This window comes from Clavelina lepadiformis, chromosome 1, assembly GCF_947623445.1.
Source record: "Clavelina lepadiformis chromosome 1, kaClaLepa1.1, whole genome shotgun sequence".
Lineage (NCBI taxonomy): Eukaryota > Metazoa > Chordata > Ascidiacea > Aplousobranchia > Clavelinidae > Clavelina > Clavelina lepadiformis.
In genome coordinates this window covers 3,407,911-3,423,401 of record NC_135240.1, presented here as the reverse complement: position 1 = coordinate 3,423,401, position 15,491 = coordinate 3,407,911, and the positions used below count along the sequence as shown (strand labels likewise).

The following is a 15,491-nucleotide window of genomic DNA, read 5'->3' as shown; positions in this document are numbered from 1 at the left end:
CAAAGTACATGAAATTTGTTATTATATAGGTTAGGAACCACATATTTTAGCTTAAATTTAGGTTATTTTGAACATATTTGTTGTGATTGTTAGCATAAATGTCGTATTTGTATTTGAAAAGTGAATCAAATAATCGTAGCACTTGTGCGCGTTGGCATTCCCAGATCATTAAAAAGAAACCTCTTTATATTTTGAGGAAAGAAATTTGGGTAATGAAATTTGTAAAAAAATGTCCGCCTACTGTACTTACACAGGAGTACTTTTAAGTTGTTTCGACCTTTTTCAACCTTGCATTTAGTGGAAATGTTCATAAATTTACGGCATTGCACGAATGAGAAAGTTTTTAAACAGTGATGAAATGTCACCAACTCAATATTAATGCGATATTTATCGAGGTAACAGCAACTATTAAGTCAGTAATTCTGACTGTGTCAAGTGGTTCCATATATTACATGACACGAATGAGATTAAGCCACTAGTCTCACACTTATAACGAAGTAAGCGCCAATCACATCGTATGATGGGTTTTAGTTAACCAACATTGTTTCCAGTGCATCGGTGGGACGTAGTCAGCCATAAAAAGGCGTTGCAAACTGTATGTTGGCAGATTTATGGGTACTTGACCACAATAAAGTATGGGAAATGTTTTTTCAACGAAATCGGCGTCTTATTAGACAATGATAAAAATTTTGGACTAGGCCTAATGACGGTCACTTTTTTCCAGTGTATAGGCCTAGGCCTACACTGTAAAAAATCTTTTCTAATTATAAGTCAGTGAGACAATTGAGACTAATAGTTAGTCTTCCAACGAAAAGTATGGCTTATAGTTAGTCTCAATTGTCTCACTGACTTATAATTAGAAAAGATTTTTTACAGTGTAGTTGGTGAAGAATTGTTTGGTTTAAAAAGAATAATATTTGAAAAGCAAAATTTTTAAGTAAATGGCCTTCAGTAGGCTGTATAAGAACTTGTATACACTGGCTGTATGAAAAATGTTGACCCTGGTTTGTTTAGCCTGGAAAATATAAATATAGGAAATATAATAATTTTGTAGTCAGTTTCGATATCGTTAGCCTAGTATTTGTGTTCACCTGAATGCAGATGATATTCAGCGAATCTATTCTAGTTTGGGTTTGTATCGGCCTAACTCTACAGGCAGCCTTGCAAGTGCCTTCTATTATGGCATGAAAGAAAATAATGGACGCACTCCGACACTATGCTTAGATTTTAGGAAACACTTAACATGATAAATGCTGAGTAAGTTCTGAGAAGAAAAAAATTTTGAATCAGAAAAGTAAACACAAGGGGAAGGAATTTGAAGGATTATGGAAGAGGTTTGTGACAAAAATAAACATATAGCCAATATGGTAAAGTTTATCATAATTTTAATTGATGATTTTATGTCTCATAGTTGTTTCAAGTTTACTAATTTGCTTCGTTGACAAGGCTAAAAAGATTATCATGAAAAGTAGTTTGATTTCAAGGCTGGTGTTTAATTACAAATATATCCGTAATTTTGTCTCTAATTAAACTTAGCTTCCCTTCATTTCCTCAAGTTTAACCATTTGTCGACTTGGCGAAAACCACTGCTAAGAATTATTGTTTAATTCGATAGACTGCCTAATTATGTATACATAGTTTAATTTTGTTTTATAGAGTTTAAAATTATGATGATCGAATCATTCGACTCAAGTAAGATCGATTTCATCCGGATTGGAATGACGGTCGCCACAAATGCTCTCCTTGAGAGGAAAGGTGAAAGAATGGCACTTGCTCTCACTAAGGGTTGGAGAGATCTTCTTTACATTGGAAATTAGTCCAGACTGAAATTATTCAACCTCGTAAGCTGATCAACTCTGATATTTCCAGTTGACAATGCAGTTGTATTAAGCTACTACCCACTGGTGACGCTAAATGTGGGTTTTGTATTTTTCGTCTTTGCTTATTTTATAGTTTCTATGGTTTTAAATACTTAATCAGAGATGAGTTTATTACCACTTTTTACTTTGATTTAAAGCAGCGGTTCTTAACCTTTTCGATCTGCTTTCCCATTAAAGCCAACCAAAAAACTCAAATTTCCCCTTCCTGATTTTCTAGTTTTCCGTTAGTTTTATTACAGTAAATACGCTTAAGCTAGTGTCTGACTAGAGCTCAAGTAGGCCTCACTTCTGTATGTAATTATAGTAGTTTATTTGTTTCATGCTGTTGTAGCTAGAAATAGAAACAAGTGAGGACTCAAACTAATTATGACATTATTTGTGCATATGGTTGTGCCTGCCTGTACAAACTCAACACCCAAAGCAACCCATTTGTTCAAAACTGTTGCCCATCCTGGGATTACATCTTCTGATATAAAATATAACATCTCACACTCCTCTATGCTCAGGTTCAATGAAAGTAGAACAATATTATCCGGCCCAGCAGGTGGCGTTATGTGGTACGCTATGACCTCATTTGAAGACCAACATAGCATTTGGGTACAACATGAGAGGTATGGTGCCGCTAATATATCCAGTATCAGTGTGAGCATGTACGTTGCATGCATGCACAAGCTAGATAAATATTAATAAGATTATGTAAGTTATGTCCTTGTGTTGTCATCGTGGTATCCCAGCCATTTATTCCAGTGCTTGGTGTTGTGGCCGTGTGGCTCGACACTTGTTTATAGAATTTGTGAATATCCTGACCAGTTCTTTGTTCTGTAATAAAGAATGTTTTTGTGACATGCAAATACTTAAATTGTGATGAAATTTATGACACTATTTACACAGGAACATCAACAGATCTAAGTCGATACGGTGAGGAATATGAGCATGTGTTCAAGTCTACTATAGCTGGTGTCACCATACAAGCACCACAGGTATTTTGTTTTCAAATCTTAAATTAAAGCAAAACTTCAACAATGGCACAAATTTTCCTGTTAATGTCAACATAAGGACAAAGTTTGTTTTTATTTCAATGTGCCGATATGTACTAGTATGTGTTGTTTGGACTCTACATGCTTTGTTATATTTTTGTGTATATGTTGTATTTACTATCTTGTTTTCTTTCAAGCTTTTTGATGTTTTTTACCTTTTTAGCTTTTACAAATTAAAGTGGACGTTCAAAATTTGGAGAAAGACGACTTGTCTCATTTGTTCTTGTCTCGTTTTGCATTATTTCTACTTACAGTAGAATATGTTGTCTTATTTTATTTGATTTCTATGACAGTTGAACATTTTCATCACAGCTTGACATCGACACAGTCGCAGCAAGGTCTGGTCTATGCAATTTTTCCGGTTGGGATTGTTTGTTGTCAGCCCAAGTCCTCCCTGAATCTGCTGGGGCCCACCCAGGCATCACTTGCTTCAGTAAGAGGATTCGCTAACTGTGACGCCAATCTGTGTCTGGAAATGTTGTTGCCAGAGCAAATGTTGTACGACAGGTAACAATATGATTTGTGATGATTAGGGCAACCAGTTTTTTGACCTAAAAATTTTAAATTTTGTCCTTAAAATTTGCAAATTTTGACCTTATTTTGTTGCGGTACAAGATTAGAGAGAAACGGAAGAATAATATTACAAAATGGTTACAAAATTACAAGTTCAATAGATTTTGTCCTAAAAAAAGACCTAACGAAACAATTTAACCGTATTTTGACCTAACGTAACATTTTGACTTTATCTGACCTAATAACTTCTATACCACACGTCGTACAAAGCTGAAATTTGTTTTGTGCTTGTTTCATAGCATTCTGAGCAGGTAAAAAAAATTGACCATATTGACTTTTGGTTGCCCTAGTGATGATGTAAAGTTTTGTTAAATATCAATGCTAAATTTTTATTGCTGCACCTATGTGTATGCTGTGCTATTGTCTTATTACAAGTGATTAAATCACAAACCGTGCATAATTGCATCAATCCGAGGTAACTTATAAAGCAATTGTGAAGATAACATGCTACAAATGGTATCTTGGTCGTAGTTTAGGCTACTACTGTCACTAAACGTTAATTAAAATGGCAAAATTTACACACCTAAGTATGCTCTGATTCTCTCTGCATAAGATCTTACCAGACATAAGAGCAAATGCATGTCGTCAACTGCATGCATCGACTGTTTATTACAATAAGTGATGTCATAATAAAGCATGTGTTGTGCAGATGTCAAGTTATTTCGATGGAGGTCATCTCGACATTAGCGTCCATTTCATTGAGGACCTGTCAGGTGATTCACGGTCCAGCGATCATCATCGACAAGAATAGCACAATCTTGGTGGAATCTGACTGCAAAGCAGAGATGACTAAGAAAGGTATTGCGTTATGACATCATGGTTGCGTATGACCATGTATTGCATTATGACATCATGGTGACACCACTTAGAGTTTGATGAGGGTAGTCTCTTTCTTACATGATAGATTGACAACATCATTGTAGCTTGCCGTTATTAGAAATGGTAATTTTGTGAAAATTCACTTATTCAGGTGATGTCACCATCATGGTAGGGAAGGGAAAGCCGAAGCATATTGGCAAGGAATTGAACGCCATCCAACTCTCTATATTTTCACACAGGTCAGTGTTATTTCGTAGATACAGTTTTTGGAAGCAAGTTTTATAACTGACAATAACTGGAAAATTGAATATCAAATGCATGCAATGACCATTGCGGTAGTTGTAAGGTGTGGCTGGGTTCTGGGTCATTCTCTGTTATTTTAAATATATAGGTGTTATTTTGTGGACTGAATTTTTCGAAGCGATTTTTATGACTGACTATTTACCCAAATGACAATAACTGGGAAATTGAATATCCAATGCATGCAATGATTATGGGGGTAGTTGCAAGGGAGGTTGGGTTATTTGTCATTCCCGATTAACTTTTATTGTGTGTGTGCTAGACTGGGATCACTGGTCTTATCAATATATTATAACCTCTGACCTTTGACATCAAAGGTTCACGAGCATTGCAGAACAGATGGGTAGGATTCTACAACGGACAGCAATACCCACTAACATTAAGGTATTTGTCTGGCTTGAACTCGTCATATTTTAACATGTTTGTTATTTATACATTACTGGTCTAGATAATCGTCCAACACTGCTTTTATTTGTTTGGTCTTATTTCTGCGAATTTATTGCACCAAGATTTCTCAGCCCTTGACATTTTATCTGTGCTTCAGTCGTTGAAAGTCCTGTATAGTCTTGTGCAAATATGTTATTGATAACTGAGTAGGTGTAGTTCTATTTTGATCATTCTGTGTCATTAGAACACTCATTGTTTATTGTGTAACATTACATGAATCGACAGGAACGACTTGACTTCTCGTGCGCTCTTTTCGGACCCGATGGTGGTCTTGTTTCCAACGTTCCTCACATCCCAGGCCGTCTAGGGGCCATGTTGGATGGCGTGTAGTACCAGATGTGGGCGATAGAGATCAATGAAGGAGATTGCATCGTTTCCAATCATCCATGTGCTGGAGGAGTTCATCTTCCTGTTTACTCTCGTGAGTATGATCATGTGATATGCTTAGTGATGTGATAAATGTTATAGATCTGATCACGAAGTTTATCATATGATGTTCAAAAATTTCATGGTTGTGTAGCAACGGTGTTTGTGTTAACCAACCGCTACTGAAACATTTTAAGAAGCTTGCGATTGATGCTGGGATGTGATTGGGATTTATGTGATAATGTTCTGGATGATGTGCTTTCTCGGATCATATGATGCTGAAAAGTTTCATGGTAGTTGTTGTGTGAAATGACGAATTGGTTTCTGGTTTTGTAATGAGTCAGAATTACCTTTAAACCAGTGGTTCCCAATGTTTTTTTAGTCGCGGACCCCTTTTAATAAATTTTCAAGCCTGCGGACCCGTACCTAAAATTTGCCAAGAATTCAATCAGAAAATGTCTTGTTATTTAATGCATAACCTACTATTGAGGGATATTTACTGTAATATCGGATATACTTGAGAGCTGCTGCAAATTTCAATGAAATAGTGTCTTAAAATATTTATGATTCTCTTCTTTCGTTGTACAAACAATAGAGAAATAAAGTAGCCTACATGCAACCAAGAAACTCACGGACCCCAGGTTGGGAACCCCTGCTTTAAACGCTTTTGAACTTGTTTTTACTTGTTTCCTCACAGAAGTAACCGCGTTTCTCACGCTCCCAGGAGAATTCACTAGTTGCAGCCGGACCCACAATCTCCATGGCAACCTGGCCGACTTGAGGGCGCTAGTTGCCGCTAACCAGAAGTTAAGTGTCTTTGTGACGTCACAACTGTATCAATCACAGACATTTCAACGAAGCTTTCTGTTTAGAGTATCCACCTGGTCCAGGAGCTCATATCGAGAAGCGCGACAACCGATTTCGAGGGGACATCCCCTATGGTGATAAACAAGTTGAACGCGCCGAGAGCGATCAGCAAGTCTGCCATCATCTACTGCCTCCGGTGCATGGTGGGCTACGACGTCCCACTTAACCAGGGCTGCCTCGCCCCTATCCACCTCCAAATACCCAAGTGGTCCCTACTCGAACCCGACTATCAGATATCCGGTCGTCCTCAAGAACTTCCAGCTTCTCTCGGGCACTGGCGGAGACGGGGTTTTGAGGAAGATTCTCTTTTGAAACAATTTAACGCTGTCAGTGTCGTTTATTAAACTCTGTTCTAGCAACTGTTTTGATTTTTTAAAGTTACTGAATTTTTTCAAAACTTTACGTTTTTAAGCCAAATTTTGAATTTTTGATGCACTAGTAGACAATATTTTTTGTGTCACTCGCAAAATAACCGCGGTGTAGTTTCAAACCTATTCAAACCTTGTCACGTGCATCAGCCTCAGCACTGCTTCTACAAGTTTTAATTTTGAAACAATTTTGCGAGATAACTCACTGAAATCGAAATGCAGCTTATTCCAACACCAGCCAGACACAAAATCCAGCTCCATGCGACCTGATGCGTGTTGTTGAAGCTTCCCGACTACTTTTGAGTGACCTTGCAGCCCAGCATTGGAGAGATCGCATTCTCGTCCTTACTCCACATACAAGCCTGATGCGGAGAAATGCGGTTATTGATCTGCGGCTATTTATAAATACAGACATAAACTAAATAACATGTTCACCTGACTCTACAGCTACCACCGGAAACATCTAACGCAAATTAAAGGTTTCTGACTTGAAATAATAAAAAATTGGCTGGGCGGCCATTTATCAAAGACAACTAAAGCATGTGCAAAGAAACCATGACCTCAAAAATGGTACACGGTTGGACAAACGCATACAATTAACAAATTATACGAGTCAATAGAAGAGAAAACTTTGGCAGGGAGGAATTATAACAGAAATTCGAGTGAAAGAAGAAATTAATAAATAGTGAACAATCATTAAAACCGCAGCGGGTGACGGCAAAAGCAACGATCCAGGACGTTATCAATTTTAAAGTGGCTATTGTAGTGCTTTACTTTAATTTTAATGGTAGCGATTTGAGGACTGACCCAACATAAAAAAATAAGGCGCCGCCTACAGCAAAATCGGGAAATGTTTCCGCTGTGCTATCTGAAGTTAAGTTTTAAAACACGTTCTTTTGATAAACGACCAGAACTCAGAGTCATATATTGAACATGATTCATTTGATTTCATCCAATTTATAACATTATGTGGCGTCATGCAGCTGTATGGGAAAAAAGTTAAGCCCAAGATCTCGCGATCGGTCGATCTCGCGGTTAGGCTTAATTAGATATCGTGATGATTTAGAATTTCTAATTTTCTATGAGGAATGAACATTTTACCGCTATGGCTATACCATAAAATGAGTCGTATTTCTTTGACTTCGACTTTAATGATTAATGATTGGAATTGACGTGGATAAAATTGTGAGAATCTAACTCTTTTTAAGGTTTTTAAGTGGGTTTAATTTTTATGTTAAAACCATTCGATTGCAATAACTCTACTACCTAAATGTCTACTTCTAAAAATTTCGTATACGTTTGACATCTCAAGGTCCGCTATACGAAAAACCTCTGGTTTATCGAAATGAAACCATGGCCAACATATTATGGTTTTGGGGTGTGGTGGAATGGTTTTGGGATGGCCTAAGCCAAACCCAGTCTTTCAGTTTTATTGTCTGACTCCTATGATTGTCTTTGACTCCGTTGCGTTTACTGTCTCTATATTGCTTCTTAAATCAACACCAACTTCATAAGTTCAAATTTGCTATATTGTCCGAATAACTTGTCCGAATTAGGATATTTACACCATGATCCCATTTTCTTAATAATTCAGTAATAACTTCAATTTTACAGAACAAGGGAAATAACTCAGAGAAGAGAGAATTTCCACGAGTAAGTGAAGAGAAGAGTACTAGCAAGTCCTGAAGGGACAAGCCCTTGCAGAGCCTCGCCGGCCAGAACATCCAGCATAACTATTTGAACCAAGCTTAACGTTTTATATCATACACGTCAGCCAATCAGCTAACGCCATGTTAATTTATCGTTGCTACGTGTATGTGTGCTATCTATTATTCTACGAATCTACGTCATCCAAACATTTCATCAAGTACACTTCAAACTTTGAAATTGAAATTGAATTTGTATTTTTACCGAGCACGCACGCAAATCGCCGCCATGGGCCTGATACCCGCTATGGGACGAAGCCTCGATCAGAAGGACGCGGGCGATCCGCGACGCGCGCAAGACGAATTCTATACGCCACAATTCCGGAGCGCTCCAAAAGCGACCGGATTCGGCGATGGGCTCATCCCGCTTCACTCGCCGTTACTGAGGGAATCCTCGAGCGCCTCAACGGGCGCGTCTTGACCTCGACAAGCGCGAGAGGCGGCCGGTTTCCCGGCGACGCCGCCGCAGCTCGAGCGGGAGCCTCCGTTCGTTTCGATAATGATCCTTCCGCAGGTTCACCTACGGAAACCTTGTTACGACTTTTACTTCCTCTAAATGATCAAGTTAGATCGTCTTTTCGGCCGTTGCCAGCCGCTCCGGGTCCAATCGGAGGACCTCACTAAACCATTCAATCGGTAGTAGTTACGGCGGCGGTTCAACGTCAATTGAAAAATAAAAACCAGAGTAATCTCACGCATATGATAGTTGCAAGTGCAATCATGCGAAGTAAAACGACCTCCCAAAGTCATTGATCACTCGGCCGGATAATCGAATGCCGGTTAAACGAGGTACGGATAATCGAGGAAGTACTGTACTTGTCTCTTAGCTAATGAACATTTCACTAAAAACTAGAAGACTGCGAACATAAAAGATAAATGGCTTAACAATGGTAACATTGTTTCCCAAAGATATGATAAGAATAAACAGTGCACTTCCGTGTTTATGCGCAAAACGGACTGTGGCGTTCGGACAATTTCATAATTGCAATAATTATATATATTGGTATTGCAATAGTTTTGATTTCTCTCCAGGCAGATAATAATGTGCAAAGCTTGTAGCGTGCTGACGGTAGTTGAAGTATTTCAAGTAGCGTTGTTTTCCGGCGTAAAGTTTGAAGTGTACTTGATGAAATGTTTGGATGACGTAGATTCGTAGAATAATAGATAGCACACATACACGTAGCAACGATAAATTAACATGGCGTTAGCTGATTGGCTGACGTGTATGATATAAAACGTTAAGCTTGGTTCAAATAGTTATGCTGGATGTTCTGGCCGGCGAGGCTCTGCAAGGGCTTGTCCCTTCAGGACTTGCTAGTACTCTTCTCTTCACTTACTCGTGGAAATTCTCTCTTCTCTGAGTTATTTCCCTTGTTCTGCTAAATTGAAGTTATTACTGAATTATTAAGAAAATGGGATCATGGTGTAAATATTGCTAATTCGATACAACTAATTCGGACAAGTTATTCGGACAATATAGCATATTTGAACTTATGAAGTTGGTGTTGATTTAAGAAGCAATATAGAGACAGTAAACGCAACGGAGTCAAAGACAATCATAGGAGTCAGACAATAAAACTGAAAGACTGGGTTTGGCTTAGGCCATCCCAAAACCATTACCACCACCGAATCCCATAACGGACAAAGCTTTTAAAAGGGAAAAACGAACCCTACTATAAAATCATTGATTTCAAGTTTTTGATTGGAAGAATAGCATGCCGAATACAATAAAGGTTTAAAATGAAAGTTATTGAAAGTTGTAGTTCACCGGGAAAAACTTCATAACACGGTCAGAGACAAAACACATGCTCTTTATACTCTATGGAGAAGCACCTTCCGAGAGAATGTTGCTTTTATTGTTCACAAGGTTCAAAGCGACGAGGTTTCATAACAGATCTTGCTAACTGCCTCATTTTGCCCCACATGATAACAAGACAGAAAATTCCTCAACTCCACAGAGCCACAAGAGAGGCTATGGTGAGATGCGGCTTAGCTTTTCCAAGTACATCCCTGCAAACAGGAAACACGTTGCAGATGTGGAAGCAGTGTTCTCAATTGCGACGTCTGGTGATGACCACTTAAGAAATTTAGCACGAATTCGTTTATTAACTGGTGGAGTAAGATTCTCTTGACCTACTGCACTCATTAATTCGCGCATTAAATCTTTGGAAGATAGAACATAAAGTGTCAGATCGGCCAATGAAAAATCTAACTGATCGTCACGTTTATCAAAGTTTTTCAAGATTTCATTGATTCTTATGTCGTAACAGTTATGAGAAGGTAAACGAAGTAGCCCCAGGTCTGTAGCCGGAATTGCTTCTACCGCTAACATGTGACGATTAGTTTTTGAAGTGATTTGATAAAGGGAAAATTTATGTTCAAGGTGGGAAATCCAAGCTTCGGGATTGAATTTACATGATTTACATGAAATACAAAATATTTACAAGAATTAATCCTATTTACACATACTATCTCGATAAACATTGACATTTATTTGCTATAAAATACACATAGTTCGTTGCCATATCTCACACAATACTGCATCACAAAGCCTATGCATATAAAGGAATACACTTCATTGCTTTTTTTTCACTAATACATAAACATTTTAACGCAACTAAAGGAAATAGGTTCTTTTAGATTTTAGAATATTAAACAGCAATTAACATAATTATTCATCCAATATGTTTCTAAACGGTCTGTAGGCAAAGCGTTTTTGATTCATCATTTAGTACAAGACGTACTTTGTTGTTGTTCCATAACAGTGGTTGCGATTTACCACGGCAAACCAATGAAAACCGCCGACATTGGCTGTTATTATTTTGCAGGCAGGCTAAAACAGCTTCTGTTGCGTTCTTTAGGGGTCACTTTCCAATTCAAACGTTTTACCAAATGCCTTTTGTAAAATTGGGTGAAAAGTTAAACAAAGCTTTTGAGTTGTGTCAGTTGTATTAGGCTTTGCATCATTCCATTTCTAGGGAACCTTTCTTAGTTTCTTTAGTTCTAAACTCACCATGGTATGATTGATAATGTTTTTGATCGTTAGGTCTATAACCCACAGCGAATTAACTTTACGCCTTATTTTTCTCATTTCTTTTGTAAAATTTATGGTTTTATCAAACCTAGCAACCTATTTCTAGACATTGGTTCATTGGTCGTCATTTTTTCCCCGCAGTTTATTGTCAAATAGGACCTGGCATCTATTTTTACCACAAGACGCGCGAAAACGATCGGTCGCGTGTTTGGTGGGAAAATTCGACAGAAATCTGGAAACGCGCGAAGGGGAAACCTTCGCGGACCCATAATGCAGCCGTTGCCCATTCGGATGTTTTCATTGATTCTGTATCTTCGCTTCCATTCTGGAAACAGTATAAAGGTAACTATTGACTTGTTACTTTCCAACTGCACTGAGGTCGTGAGGTCGTCACAAGTCGCCAACTCCATTGTGCGGCATCACGAATGACAGACCACAAAGAAGTCACAAAGAAGACGCGAATTTTGCAGTTATATTCACCGGGGAATCGCGGCGCATCGCACTGTATTTGAACTCTTCCGTAATATCGCGCATCCTGGTACTCGCGCCTCAATCAAGCTCATTGAGGAACGTTTTCTTGACAATACAGCAAGTCGAGTTGTATCACTTGTATAAGGCTTTGCATCATTAACTTTCTAGGGCGCATATCTTTGTTTTTTCAATTCTAAACTCCCCATTGTATAATTTATAACGTTTTCCATCAAAGCGTCTTCTAGTATCCCACGGTCAATTAACATCACGCTCCGTTTCGCTCATTTCTTTTGTATTTGCCAATATTAGGTCATTTTTTTCTAATTTCGTGTAGTGTGTTGTAAAATGGGAACTAACTATATTACGCATCCCTTTTTGCTGGAAGACTAAAAGATCATTTACATGTACTGCTGTTCAGTTTGCCAGACAGCTTAAGGGACACACTTGGCTTGGACCAAATGTTTTATCGTTTTTTAACTATTTTCAGGTTAGCCATAGTCGTTGATCAGATAGAGCTCAAAAACAGTTAGAGTACAGTATAGTGTTTCCCAAATCGCTAAAAAGAAGCCAAAGTAAATGTATAAGTTAATTTCTACAGGCGATATCAATAAACAAATTAACGACATTGAATATGAACCAAATGACTGACATTGAGATGGTCGACTTTGTGACATCAGGTATAGTACACTAGCTTGTGTAACCAAGTGCGCACTTATGTAACCAGGTACATGTGTTAAATAATTTGAAAATCATTTCTAGGGGAAGAGAATTGTGCGGGAAAGAACCGCAAAGAAGAGGACCAAAAGCAGTCTGACCTCCGTTTGAGGAAACATCGTGTTGGTTGCATTTATCGATAAAATAATAAAGACAATGTCAATTTTACTGGCAAAAATAAAACTTACCGGTTTAAACCTATCTCTGCATTAGGAACAAGAAGGTGATGAAAATGAAAAGGAAAAAAATTACGACGATGATAGCGTCGTGGGTACGGGGAATAGACCAGCCGGATCAAAACAAACCACATTGGAATCTTCTGAAGTAAGACGGCTTCAGAGATAAGTATTTATTTTGATATTATTCAGGTTGTTACCACTAATTCTTACGAGCAGGCCCACCAAACTGATTCCATAGGTTTAGACTTGCAACTTGACCTGAAGTAATTTGTTGTATAGATCTCAGCGGGTAAAATAACATACCTCAATTTCAATCAAACAAAACGGCAGCAATTGTTTCTGCTGGATACGAACACGTCATTGTGATTAACGTAACCAAACAACTACACTTTGTACTGGTTTTCACGTCTTTACCTTTAAAAATAATTATGATTTCGTGAAAAGTTTAACTCTCCGGGTTAATTGCCAATGGTAATGTATGTCCGGAGTGATTTAGTCTTTCAAGTCATGATATGATGTTGTGATGTTCATCATTGATCAAATGTATTGCTGAATATAACGGAGACCCAGGTTCACTAATTACGTAATAATGCCGAGTTCGAAAAGACCGATAATTAATTTATCGAAATCCGTAAAAACGAAATACGTTGACAGATTCTAATTCGCGCAATTAACTGGCCGATAACGTCGCTTATCGCCGATAACGTCAGTTCGACTCATAAAACGTATGGCGCGCGCAGTGACGGCAACAACAAACAGTTGCTGTACCTGAGGGTTGTCACATAGGAGCCAATGCTGGCGGGCCCGGTGAAAAATAAAACATTTCCAGGGTGAATAACGAAGGAATGAGTTAAGGGTGACCTAAATTATACATCACATTAAGGCGTGTTGTGTAACGTAGCTGTTAAAATTTTTGATTCTTTTTAGATTGTTAGGCTTTTTTTAGTGTATGAAGGGGGTGTACTACGATTTTCAGTAGTTTTAAAACGGCAACCCGGCGATTGTTACGAAGGTCTTATCCAAGACGTCACTATAGAAAAAGTATCAATGGTTCCGGTCCAGTGCGGTTTTAGATAGGGCTTCAAATGGACCTACAGACCCTTTAAGCAAAATTATAGCAATTGCAAGGCGAAATGTTAAACTTGTTCAAACTTTAATTTTGCTTTTAGCCTACCTTGCTGTAATGCTGCCTAGCAAAAAAAACCTGGAAAAAAGAAGTGTTCGGTGTCTAGAAATGTTTAATTTCTTGTTTTTTTATTATATTACTTTTGGTTTGGTAAGACAAAGCCCTGTTGTTGCATTGAGTGTTTTTACAGCACTTTTGGGCAAGTTTTGGAGCGTACAGCTTTAAATCGGAATAACCAGACACTTTAGAACAAGTAACTCTTTATTTTAATGCACAATGCAGGTGATTGGAAACGCAATTGAAAATTTAACATTTAAGAAAGTTCGGCTCGCTCCAAACGCTTGTTGCCTTAGCTGGGTTGGGGCAAAAACCAGTTATGGCTAGGATGCATGAATTTTGGCGGTAAGCGATATGGCGCACACCGGCTTGCTTATATGCTACTGGTGGATCAGTCGCCCATACCGCTTACCGGCAAACTTCACGTAAGTCACGCGTGCCATGACCGTCTTTGTGTCAATCCGCACCATTTAAGTTTGGAGCCAGCCGAAATTAACAACGCAAGAAAACGCTGCTTGCAAAACCACTTTTGCTTTGGCCATGACAACTTTAAAACGTGCATGTTTTGGCCTTAAACGCTACTTCACACGATAATTACGTGAGTCATTTTTATAAGTCTCCCTTACTGCACGCTTCTCGTGTTGTCTAAATCTCCTACTTTTGCAGAACTTTCGTCGCCTTCGAGCTGCCGGAGTGTCTTTCTCCAATCCAGCCTGGACTTGTTCCGCCTGAAGACCAGCTAAGCGTTTCGTTGCTGGAGAACCCACTTCCAAACCAACGCCTTAAGCTGCGCAAGCCCTTGCTATCCCACTGCCAAGGCCATTATTACGGCATATCACAGCCAGGTGAGCACGCCCAGCCATAGTTACTTGAAAATGTCGACCTTTTGTAAAGTCTTTGCCAGTGTAGCGTTAACACTTTCAACCTTATTTGTGTTTCTGCCAAGACGTATTCTTGACAGAATTGTTTTGTTGAAATATTTTGCTATTGCCCGCTTGCAAGTTAGTTTCGCGTGCTCGTCAAGCACAAGTCGCACCCTGCGCCATTTCATCAATGTTATTTCCGTATTTTAATATGCAGACTTTATATTCAGCGAAAAGTCTGCTTTGGCACTCCAATGCAAACTTTTTTTGGGATCGCGCCGCTACGGTTCTGTTCGTGTCTCTTGCCGGAAAAAGCGTGCCCAGTTTTAGTTGTTTCATGCGCCGACCAAGTGAACGAAATGTGTGCAAACCTGCTGTTTTTGGCTATTTTCCATTTGCTTTGAAAAACCTTCGAAGAACTTGGAATCGTTGTCGGTCGTTAAAACGTCGACATCGATCGCGTCCCGCTGCAGGTCCTTTGCCAGTTGTTCACCCAAGGTACGTTCCATGTTTCCTGTAACACGTATACGACATTCGTATAAGTAAAGGTACAGTAGCTGTTGATGAAAGCTTGCTGACCGGAAAATGTTGCAGTTATTTGCGATTGAGAAGTAAGTAACTCACATTAAACTTAAATTAAATTGCTAACCTGGCGGAACCCCTATTGGGAATTGGTCATTTGAC

General features: G+C 38.7%; 1 protein-coding gene across 2 annotated transcripts; it reads left to right on the top strand.

The window, feature by feature from the left end:
* The first annotated feature begins 1,202 nt into the window (after positions 1-1,202).
* LOC143460645 (uncharacterized) lies at positions 1,203-7,053 on the top strand. Of its 2 annotated transcripts, XM_076958240.1 has the most exons (10): positions 1,203-1,334; positions 1,657-1,916; positions 2,387-2,491; positions 2,772-2,860; positions 3,081-3,424; positions 4,140-4,288; positions 4,461-4,548; positions 4,927-4,993; positions 5,282-5,477; positions 6,120-7,053. In XM_076958240.1, the coding sequence occupies exons 3-9, from the start codon at positions 2,485-2,487 to the stop codon at positions 5,384-5,386; spliced, it is 849 nt and encodes a 282-aa protein (XP_076814355.1). In that variant the 5' UTR covers positions 1,203-1,334; positions 1,657-1,916; positions 2,387-2,484; the 3' UTR covers positions 5,387-5,477; positions 6,120-7,053. The 2 variants fall into 2 exon arrangements, with proteins under 2 accessions (XP_076814355.1, XP_076814362.1); XM_076958247.1 differs by lacking the exons at positions 1,203-1,334; positions 1,657-1,916 and having other exon boundaries at positions 2,318-2,491.
* The last annotated feature ends 8,438 nt before the right edge of the window (positions 7,054-15,491 follow it).

Coding starts and splice junctions, on each gene's coding strand:
- LOC143460645 (XM_076958240.1), top strand. Junction 2,861..3,080: donor TCACCATACAAGCACCACAG/GTATTTTGTTTT, acceptor TTACCTTTTTAG/CTTTTACAAATTAAAGTGGA. Junction 4,994..5,281: donor CAATACCCACTAACATTAAG/GTATTTGTCTGG, acceptor ATGAATCGACAG/GAACGACTTGACTTCTCGTG.